At 30.4% G+C, this 10,784-nt stretch overlaps 1 protein-coding gene across 1 annotated transcript; it reads left to right on the forward strand.

The window, feature by feature from the left end:
• Positions 1–305: 305 nt before the first annotated feature.
• LOC149548377 (laccase-3-like) lies at positions 306–5,923 on the forward strand. Its single transcript, XM_089794851.1, has 6 exons — positions 306–434; positions 596–747; positions 1,240–1,484; positions 2,883–3,011; positions 4,519–5,460; positions 5,793–5,923. The coding sequence occupies exons 1-6, from the start codon at positions 321–323 to the stop codon at positions 5,921–5,923; spliced, it is 1,713 nt and encodes a 570-aa protein (XP_089650977.1). The 5' UTR covers positions 306–320.
• Positions 5,924–10,784: the final 4,861 nt, after the last annotated feature.

Here is a 10,784-nt window from a genome sequence, read left to right on the forward strand (position 1 = left end):
TTTATTTCTAACCATTTGATTTCTACTGCTAAAGACTGTATTTGAGATAGACATTTTGCAAACATAAAAAACATTACACCACAAATGGGCAGTTTGTATTCTCACGTTACTGCATTGTCTGTAACCAAAAAAGGAACACAAATAATTTCATGTCCACCATATGCTTCCCATGAGTTCTAATTTACCAATTGCTTCTTCCACTTTCTCATTTTGGGCTATATATACCACCCTAAGCCAGCAGTTTTGACATCATTTACAGGCCGAAATCTTCTTGTAGCTTCTTTTGCAGACTGAGAAAGAGCTCATTTAGTGTTTGCAACATGCTAATAAGAATTAAAAAATGTTATCTAGTTAGATTTATAGTTATGCTGTTTAAATTCAGTGTCGTGTTCGATTCTCTAGCAAGGGCATCCGTCCATAACTACAAATTCGTTGTAAGTAGATTTATATTAAATATTATCCACCAGAAAAGGTATAGATCAATGGTTTCTGATTCGTTGATTATATAGAGAATATTGGATAGAAATGTATGGTGAAGCTAGATTTTTGTTAAGAAGTGTTGAGGTGGTTGAATTTTTTGTTTTGGTTTGTACAGATTAAACCAAAGACTGTTACTCGGTTGTGTCATACACAAACCATAACCACAGTAAATGGACAATTTCCGGGTCCAACTCTGTATGTTTCAAAAGGGGACACACTTTGGGTTAAAGTCTATAACAGAGGCAAATATAATGCCACGATCCACTGGTACATACTATTTTGGTTTAAACAACACATTTTGATTTTTGAATGATTCATTTTTGGATTGGATTGTGTAAGTTTTTTTAACATCAACATTTTGGATCACATTTCATGATCTATCATCAGAATATAAGAATGCAATAATAAGAATTATGAATCATGAAATGTGATCTAAATTAACCTTGATGTTAAAAAGACTTACACATTCCAATTCAGAAATATAATATAATGCTTGCATAAAACTTTAGCTTAAGATTTGAATTTAAAAACAGTGGTAGATCTGAATCCAAAGATAGTAGTACATACTATAATGATTTTAACAGTATATTCTAGATCTGGATGCAATTACAATTGTTGTGAATTGCTAATTACATTATGATTTTAATGCAAGTAAAGTGATGCATACTATTTTGGGTTAAACAGCATATTATTAGATTTAAATGCAAATGCAAGTATAATTGTTGTAGACTGTGAATTGCAAAACATTACTATTTTCAGGCATGGAGTGAGACAGATTCGTACAGCGTGGGCTGATGGACCAGGGTACATTACCCAATGCCCCATTCAACCAGGGGGACAGTTTACATACAGATTCACCATTGTTGAACAGGAAGGGACATTGTGGTGGCACGCCCATGTCTCATGGCTCCGTGCAACAGTCCATGGATTATTGCTCATCTACCCTAACAAGGACCACTTGTATCCATTTCCTCGGCCCTATGCCGAGATTCCTATAGTGCTAGGTAATGAAATGGAGGATAGTTTTAACATATGTTCTTTTGATTATAATGTGCAATTTTATAATAGTTCATTGAATACATATACTGGGTGTAGAAACCCCAAGATTAGATGTTTGAAAAAGAAAGAAGGAAGAAACCTTCCGAATATTTGAATAGATAAGAACTCCTTACAAAATGGAAATGAAAATAATGGTATTCATTAAATGCTAGACCATTTAAAATTTAGATTCTTTGTTTTTTTCTTTTTAAATTTTTATTGTGTGTAAAAGTTATTAAAGGTTGTACATTTTTTTTAAATAGTTATTTTTTGGATATATATGATGATACATAGTTTGAGTTCTTTGGTTTTACTATAAAACAAGAGGGAATACAAGTTAAATGGTTAAAAAAAGGAAAAGTAATGTCTATATACAACAATTTATGGTGTATCAGTAATCGTGTTGAGGGTTGTATTTTTTAATGGAGCCTTCCTTATATTATGTATATGTTTCTTATGAAGTGATTCTTTTAAAAGGAAAGAAAATAATATGTTTGTCATTCTTTATATGAAATTGGTCTTTAAATGTTTATTTCCAGTTCTTTTAGATGAATAATAGTTTAAATAATGTTCATGGTCTTTATAATCTTTATAAGTATTAAGGATATTAATGTAAGATCTTAGTCAAATAGGAAGTTCAGAATATGCAGGTATGAGTACTAAAGATTCAACAAGCTAATATCAGACAGTCCTTACAATGATTCAAGAGCAAAATAAGATGAATAATACTTTAAATTATAACTCATAATTGTTAGAACAGATTATATTCAAAATCTTAAATTTGGCATGAGGGCCTACAGAATTATATTCAAAATTTTAAATTTAAGTTAAAGACATTTTCTTAAAAATATTTTTATTTAAATAATCTAAATCTCATAACTTTTCATAAAAGAACGAATAAATGCTTCCACTATATTTGTTTAATTTGTTGTTTTGTAATTGTTGTTCTGTACTGTTGATGTTGTCTTCTTGGGCTGATGGTCTATCTTTTTCTGTAAAAAAAAAGTTGACCTAACCTAATCCCTGCTAAATGAAAAATGAGTTTGACTCCATCATGACTGCTACCTTGTGTATTATTTCTTTTTGTTTTGCTTTACAGAATTAGCTTAGCAATTTTTTTGCCAGAAATCTTAACAAATTGTTTATATTTTCTCAAACAATACTTTTAATTGTAACTTTTAGGATTGCCTATTTGTAAAGAGTGATTGATAGACTGAATTTGATTTCATAATGATGGTATGAGACTTGACACATGAAATGTTGTGCTATAAATCATGTGCTTTGATACCAGAGGTAGAATTTGTTCTTCTGTAATTGTATTTCGTAATGATTCCAATTACTGAATAATGTAACATATTTAATAGGGGAGTGGTGGAACGCTGATCCCATCATGGTCGAATATGAAACAATTCTGACTGGAGGCGCACCAAACGTTTCAGACGCTTTCACTATAAATGGACAGCCGGGAGACCTTTATCCCTGCTCAAAATCAGGTAAGAATTTGTTTCCTTACAAATTTTTTTTCTGACTTCAGGTTGGTAGAACTATTTATTTAAATCAATGTTTGAGCATGATCAATTAGTCGAGTTCCATGATAATGATCAGTCCACTATTAAAGGTTAAGTAAAGTCTTCCAATCTAAAAGTCCTCTAAACATCTATATTTAGAATATAGAATTTGGGTTGAACGGGACTCTTTTCAAATGGAAGAAATATAGGGTTATGATGTAGGGTTTTGCTTCATTGGGTACAAGAGTTCATTTCCAAAAGTTTAAAGTGAGTTTAGTTTTGTGATGATTACAATGGGATATATATATATATATATATATATATATATATATATATATATATATATATATATATATATATATATATATATTTTCAAAACAGGTTGTGTATAAACAAAATATTCTGTTCATATGAAATTACAAGAATAAATAGGTCCTTTTTAAAAAGTTAGTGAAATTTTAGATTTGCTGATTCATTCTTTGACTTTTTCAGGTGGTTCATCTTAAATCACACTAAGATAAAGAGCATAAGAATCTATCTCAAATCATATTAGAAAATAGAATCTATTGAAAGGTAGTGGAATTTCAGATTTGCTGATTTCTTCTTCGACTTGTTTAGACAGATATAGATAATATTAGAATTCATCTAAAATCATATTAACAAATGGGTATTATTGAAAACTAATATAATTTCAGATAAACCATCCAAATAAGGCAAGATTTAGAATATTCTATTTAAATCTAATTTTATGTAGACCTAATTTCTTTTTACAAAAATAATAATAATAGAGGGGTCCCTAAAGAAGCTAATAGAATATCAAATCAAATAAGACATAAAATATACTTTTAAACCTAACAATAAGAGTTGCTTATACTGGCCATAAAATATACTATTTAAACTTCATGACTTGGTGGCAAACAATTGGGTTAAAGTCTTGTTGGTCCAAAAAGGGAAGGAGAAGGCCAATGTTTAGACCTATATATATATATATATATATTTTTGATGGCTCTCTTCTACTGGTTACCTCCAGCTTATACTTTTATTATCAGGCCATTCAGCTTTGAAGACTATATTTATTTTTCTGGTTTAAACTATGGAGTAGATATATTTGGTAGATGCATAGAAAGAGTTGTTTTTATATTTTCGAATAACTTTATGCAGTTCAGTAGATACTATTTTAGTTATAGCTTGGGATGCTTTTCACTGGTAGTTTTGGTGTGGTTACTAGTGGTTATATGAATATGTATGCTTGTATGTGGATCAGGTTTACTGGTTGGGTTGTTATGTTTTTTGATGTTATGAACAGGATGAGATGTTGATAATGTTTTGTTGTTGATGTGTTGTTAATGATCTAACATTAGTTATGTACTGAGGGCCAACCCCTTGTTTTAGCTGCTATTAATATCAAAAACAGAAACTTATATTGATCCAATTTAGAAAAGAATCACCAGAAAAATCTAACCGAGAGAGAGCTAAAATTCTATGCATGCAGAGACAACAAAATTCTCAGTAGAGCCCGGGAAAAGCTACCTCCTAAGAATAGTGAATGCTGCAATGAACAGTGAACTCTTTTTCAAGATAGCATCACATAACATCACAGTGGCTGCAGTGGACTCCTCCTACACAAAGCCATACACAACAGATGTAATGTTCATAGCTCCTGGTCAGACAGCAGATGTTCTTCTTACAACAAATCAAAAACCAGTCAAATATTATATGGCAGCCAGGATATACACCAGCCAATCACAAGGCAACTTTGATAACACCACCACAACGGCCATTTTAGAGTATGTGGGTTCTCCTCAATCAGCAAAACCAATCCTTCCGAACCTTCCACCATACAATGACACTGCAACGGTTACTAAATTTACCGGAGCCTTAAGAAGCCTCAATTCACCGGACCATCAGGTGGACGTTCCGAAGAGCATAGATGATAGTATCATGACAACCGTTGGACTCGGTTTAGCTCCTTGTCCCACCGGCTCTACCTGTGCTGGCCCTAACAATACCAGAGTGACTGCCAGTATGAACAACATATCTTTTGTTCTGCCAGACATTTCCATTCTGCAAGCTTATTACTTCGGCATTAATGGAGTCTTTACCACTGATTTTCCTTCTTATCCACCGGTTGTGTTTGATTATACTGGTAATGTACCCAGGTATCTTTGGACACCTATTGCAGGCACAAAAGTCAGAGTTTTTGATTATAATGCCACCGTTCAGGTGGTGTTCCAGGGAACAAATATCTTCGTAGCGGATAACCATCCAATGCATATCCATGGCTATGACTTTTATGTTGTGGGAGAGGGTTTTGGTAACTTTGATAATGAAACAGATCCACTCACATTCAATCTGGTTGATCCTCCGAAAAGAAATACAGTGGGTGTTCCTGTCAAAGGATGGGCTGCTATCAGATTCAGAACTGATAATCCAGGTACTAAACAATGTGGCTTCTCTTTCATATTCTATATATTCTGGTTTAAACAATATATTATAGATGTTGTTTCTTTAGATCATATAAATAAGTGGGATCTATTGTAGAGGTTATGATTTCAGATTAATTCTTTTGGTGATTCATCTTGAATCATACCCATAATTCATAGATTCTACGAGAAAATTGAGTGATTTCAGAGAAGTTGTTTGAAACATCTTAAATCTCTGTAATAAACAGATTTTGTTTTTAAAAAGTTAATATGATTTTAGATGAATTATATGACATCAAAGTGAAAGTTTGTAGAGGAGTGAAGGATTGTAGCATATGTGCAGGTGTTTGGTTTGTACATTGCCACTTTGATGATCATGGAACATGGGGATTGGAAACGGTCTTCATAGTGAAGAATGGTCCTGGTCTTTGGGCAAGTTTGGAGCCGCCTCCTCCTGATCTCCCCAAGTGTTAGAAAAAGTTGGATAATAAAATCTACTTATCTGTTTAAGATTTCATTTGGAGATGGTGTCAAGGGCGTATGTAAATTATCTGGTGGGAGAGAATTAGCAGTAGCAATGTGCTTGTTTTTTTTTGAGTCAGTGGCAGCAGAGTACTTTTGTATTTTAGTTTAGTTTTTAGAATTGTGTACATATATGTTTTATAAATATGTTTATTATGTTTTTTAATATGAATGTTTAATTTATTTGTGCTTGGTTTTGTAATTATATATTGTGATTTTAATTTTCTGTTCACAATGGATATTGTAAGATTCAATTAAATAATAGACATTTTGATGCACACCTCCTTGGTGTGGACATGGGTCTCATTATTAGAACAACTGTCACATAGTGGCTTGTATTTATCCGATAAGATTGTATTAGATAACGTAAGGTTTATTATAATGTACAATTAAAAAGTTAAATTAGATTATTATAGATTTATTTATATATTATATAGTATTATTGAATATATTTTGAAATGTCCCTTTTCTGATTTTTCATGATATTTCCAACCTCTAATCAGATCTTTAAAATCAAACAGCTAATATCCCAAAGATCCACCAAATTCCTCAAGAAACCCCAAATCGGGTATGTTGAAAATAGTGCTAAAAGCTTTACAACTTCACAAATTATTAATGAATCTGAAAATGGAAATTTTTACAGAACTTTCAGCAGCATAACAGCCTACAAATTGACATTTCCAGATCCGTATAGCCTTTACACAAGAGCTCGAAAATGTAGGACCAAAACTATGCTCATCGGGCTCCCGAAATAGCACAAAATATGCCCGGAAACACCACAAGAACACTAATAATCTATCTCAGAAGTTTAATCACGTCCCAATATATATATTCAGCTCTATTTTAACATCTTAAAGTATAAAATACAGCAGCAACCAAAACTGATATGAAATACTCAACCGGAAACACCAAACTCTTACAAAAATACACCCGGAAACTCACAAATCTGCACTGTTCAGCACAAAGGCAAACTCTGTATGAGTATGCACATGGAATGGCTTCAAACTCCCGTTCTTAGCCTTCCTGGAAACCTGCAAACTCCCGTTCTTGGGTCTCCCTGGAAACCTGCAAACTCCCGTTCTTGGGTCTCCTTCTCCACAGGTTTGGCAGCCTCTGAAGAATAACAAAGAATCAGCAAAAATCAAGTTCTGGAATGTGCCCAAAAATGCCTCCAAAACCCTTTAAAAGAGGGCATAACTGTAACTCACGTCCAAGAGAGGTTAATGAAACATATTTTAATAAAAATTTTCATTTATTAATCCAACGGTTTCCAAAGATTAACCCCCTTTTTCCGAAACTTCACTTTCTTGGGCCTGCCTGCCTTAGCAAAGATTATTATTTTTTAATTATTTGAAAATGGGACATGACATATTTATAGTTTCATATTAAAAATATATTAGTACTAATAATGTATATATAATTGTTTGCAAAAATTTAGTCATAAAAAGTGCAATATCATAGAGCCTCCCAAGCTCCTATAACACATTATCAATTAAGTCAATAGTATTAGAGATAAATAAATTGTATCAGATCAAAAAAATTTTAAGAATAAATATAAAACTTCTGAAATATTGAATTTATGAAAAATTATTAATTGTGATTGGTGCAAAAGTATAATTATTGTACTAATTGTACAAACTAAATGCAATAGTATAATATGGCCAAAAGAGAAATTTGGTATTATTTAGGAAGCAAAATAGAAGCAATTCCAATAGCAAACAAGAATTCATTTAATGGAAGTTAAATTTAGAAGCCACAAAAGATACAAGTGCTACTTAGTAGCCAATATGTGCCTTAAATTGTATTCTATTATAATATACTTAATAACTATCATGTTAATATTTAATTTAATTTTTTTAAATATAAATTTAGTTATGTATTTTAATTAGAAATAATCATTTAAAAACAAAATGCAATTACATCACAAGTTTAAAAAATAAAAATAAAACAAATGCATTAAGTGGTTTCCTAAGCTTAAGCTCTCCTAACTATACATGAGTAATGGTAAATATCATTTAAGTGGAATAGATCAAACATTTAAATAAAGATGACATAGATGATGTTGAGAAGAGACCTATATTACTAATTTCAAATAGCTAGGTACATAAAGTTTTGTGTATAAAGAGGAAAAGCTTTGTAGAACTATACAAGGAAATATGCTAAAATAGTAGACAATTTTATAATGGTCGAACAACATATCCTATAAAAGTGCCTATAAAATTGTAATTTAATAGTGTTTCCCGTAAATCTTTGTATAATAGGCTAAGTCTTTTAGCCAATGAAATAGTAGTAAATTAGTTTTATTCATTTATAAACATAATACATTTTCATCTATACTATACAATGTTATAATGAAATTTAACAATAGTTAATTCTATAGAGTCAAATAGATTTAATCACTAGTTAGTATGAATAAGTCATTGAATAATGCAATAGTACTATGATAAGTACTACTAATAATAGAAGCTAATAGAAGAAAATATGCAAGGAACACAAGAAGAAAAAATTGAAACCAAAATAGGAGCAAAACTAGAAGCAATACCACCTAGACAAAAATTTGAAGCAACAAGTGGCATTAAAATTGGTCTAAATAGGAGAAAAATCAAAAGCATCAAGTGACATTAAAATAATTGTAAAGGAGGAAGAAAAAATGGAAGTAACAAACAATGTTACGATGGAAGCAACAAAAGAAGGAAAAATAGAAGCAAGCCTTGAAGATAAACTAGAAGAAACAAATGATATTATAATGGAAAAAAACTAGAAACAATATTAGAAGCCAAAGTAGAAACAAAACTAGAAAAACAATGGGAAGCAAAGGTTGCAAAACTAGAAGTATAAAAGGAAGTCCAAAGAAAACTAGAAACAAAATAGGAAGTCAAAGCAAAGCAAAATAGAAGCAAAAATTAGAAGAAAAATGAGAAGCCAAAACAAAAGCAAGGAAGTACATTCTCATTAAACCAACATGTAACATGTAAGCATAGCAAGAAGCAAAATTCAAAGCACTACTAAAAGAAAAACCAAAATCAAATCCAAACATAAAAAAGAAGCAAAGAGGAAACCATATATGGCTCAAAACCAGGGATTGACTACAACACACAATATGGTGCCAAAGAATGGAAGTATTTGGACGATGACTTCAATGTCGTAAAAGAGAATTGTTTTCAATAAAAAATTATACTAATTCTAAAAGTTAATCTAGATTAATCTAACAAAAATGATTATAACTCAACATAAATTAATCTTAATTAATTAATACTAGTCAATGATATTTGAAAATAGAGTTTTCTAATATCAAATTTTAAGTTAGGAAAAATAAATATATTAGAAAGTACTAAAAATAATTCAAAATTATTTAATAAAGAATAAAGATTATTGTTGTAGATTATTTTTTACCTTCAAGAATATAACGCTTTAAATCCCATATAAAAATGGTGCTCTATTAGATCTTAAATCAAACCTATAATTAATAATAATTATCTTTGAAGTCTAAATGTAAACCTATACTATATAATATCCAATCTATAATTAATAATGATCTTCCAAGTTTAAATGTAAACCTAGACAATATAAACTTTTGATATAACATCCGACATTTAAGAAGATTTTATAACAGTAGCTTGTTTTCACAATTACTGGGTCTGCAGGGAATCTGAAGAATGATTTATGACAATGACAAAGGGTAATCAAAGTATTGCCCGGCAGTGGTTTAAATCAGTCACGTTAATGTTTTACGTCTGTCAATTTCTTGGTAGCTTTTATTTCAGCACATCTTATCACAAAGCTTGGTAAATTCTCCAATTCTTTCAAAACCTTTCGGCCATAACGATAAAATAATATGTTACTGTTCTATTTCTCTCTACTTATGTTGTTATCAAAGAGTTAATCTGTCCACATCTTTTGACAATTATTGAAAATCCCTTTAAAGTATTTAATGAAATAAGTGTTATAAGATGGTTCTAGTTTAAGTTTTAGAAGAAGAAACTATGTAAGTAGTTTTCTAAATTAGTCTTCTTTGATTTTTGAATATTTTAATTTATTATATTATAAATGCTTATTGTTTTTTTTTCTAGATTATACTATTGGAATTACTTTGTATTTAATAAGTAAATAATATTTTTTATTTTAATCTAATTATTCTTATCTTTTATTGTCACTTTTCAAATTTTCTAAAGCATGAGTTTTTAAAAATTTTGAATTTTTTTTTTTTTTAAATTGTGCAATTTGATTGGCTAAGATATTTAGATGTTATAGGAGCAGATTTGTAAGAAACACGGAGGCAATGTTCTAAAATGCATATGTAAAAATATATATTAAATTTCAATTTTTTTGGTTAATAGTGTAGAAAAAATGTTTTATTTTAAGATTTTCTTTTTTTATCAGGTCATTCAGCTTTGAAGACTATATTTTTTTTTTTGGTTTAAACTATGGAGTAGATATGTTTGGTAGATGCATAGAAAGAGTTGTTTTTATATTTTCGAATAACTTTATGCACTTTAGTAGATACTATTTTAGTTATAGCTTGGGATGCTTTTCACTGGTAGTTTTGGTGTGGTTACTAGTGGTTATATGAATATGTATGCTTGTATGTGGGTCAGGTTTACTGGTTGGGTTGTTATGTTTTTTGATGTTATAAACAGGATGAGATGTTGATAATGTTTTGTTGTTGACGTGTTGTTAATGATCTAACCTTAGTTATGTACTGAGGGCCAACCCCTTGTTTTAGCTGCTATTAATATCAAAAACAGAAACTTATATTGACCCAATTTAGAAAAGAATCACCAGAAAAATCTAACCGAGAGAGAGCTAAAATTCT

The sequence above is a fragment of the Cupressus sempervirens genome, chromosome 7 (assembly GCF_028749045.1).
Source record: "Cupressus sempervirens isolate cs-2001-9-10 chromosome 7, ASM2874904v1, whole genome shotgun sequence".
Taxonomy (NCBI): Eukaryota; Viridiplantae; Streptophyta; class Pinopsida; order Cupressales; family Cupressaceae; genus Cupressus; species Cupressus sempervirens.

What these genes read in the sequence shown, in the direction of transcription:
- LOC149548377 (XM_089794851.1), top strand. Translation starts at nt 321, where the DNA reads ATGCTAATAAGAATTAAAAAATGTTATCTAGTTAGATTTATAGTTATG. An exon ending in TCCATAACTACAAATTCGTT is followed by an intron (nt 435 to 595) that starts GTAAGTAGATTT and finishes TGGTTTGTACAG; the next exon opens with ATTAAACCAAAGACTGTTAC. An exon ending in TTATCCCTGCTCAAAATCAG is followed by an intron (nt 3,012 to 4,518) that starts GTAAGAATTTGT and finishes CTATGCATGCAG; the next exon opens with AGACAACAAAATTCTCAGTA.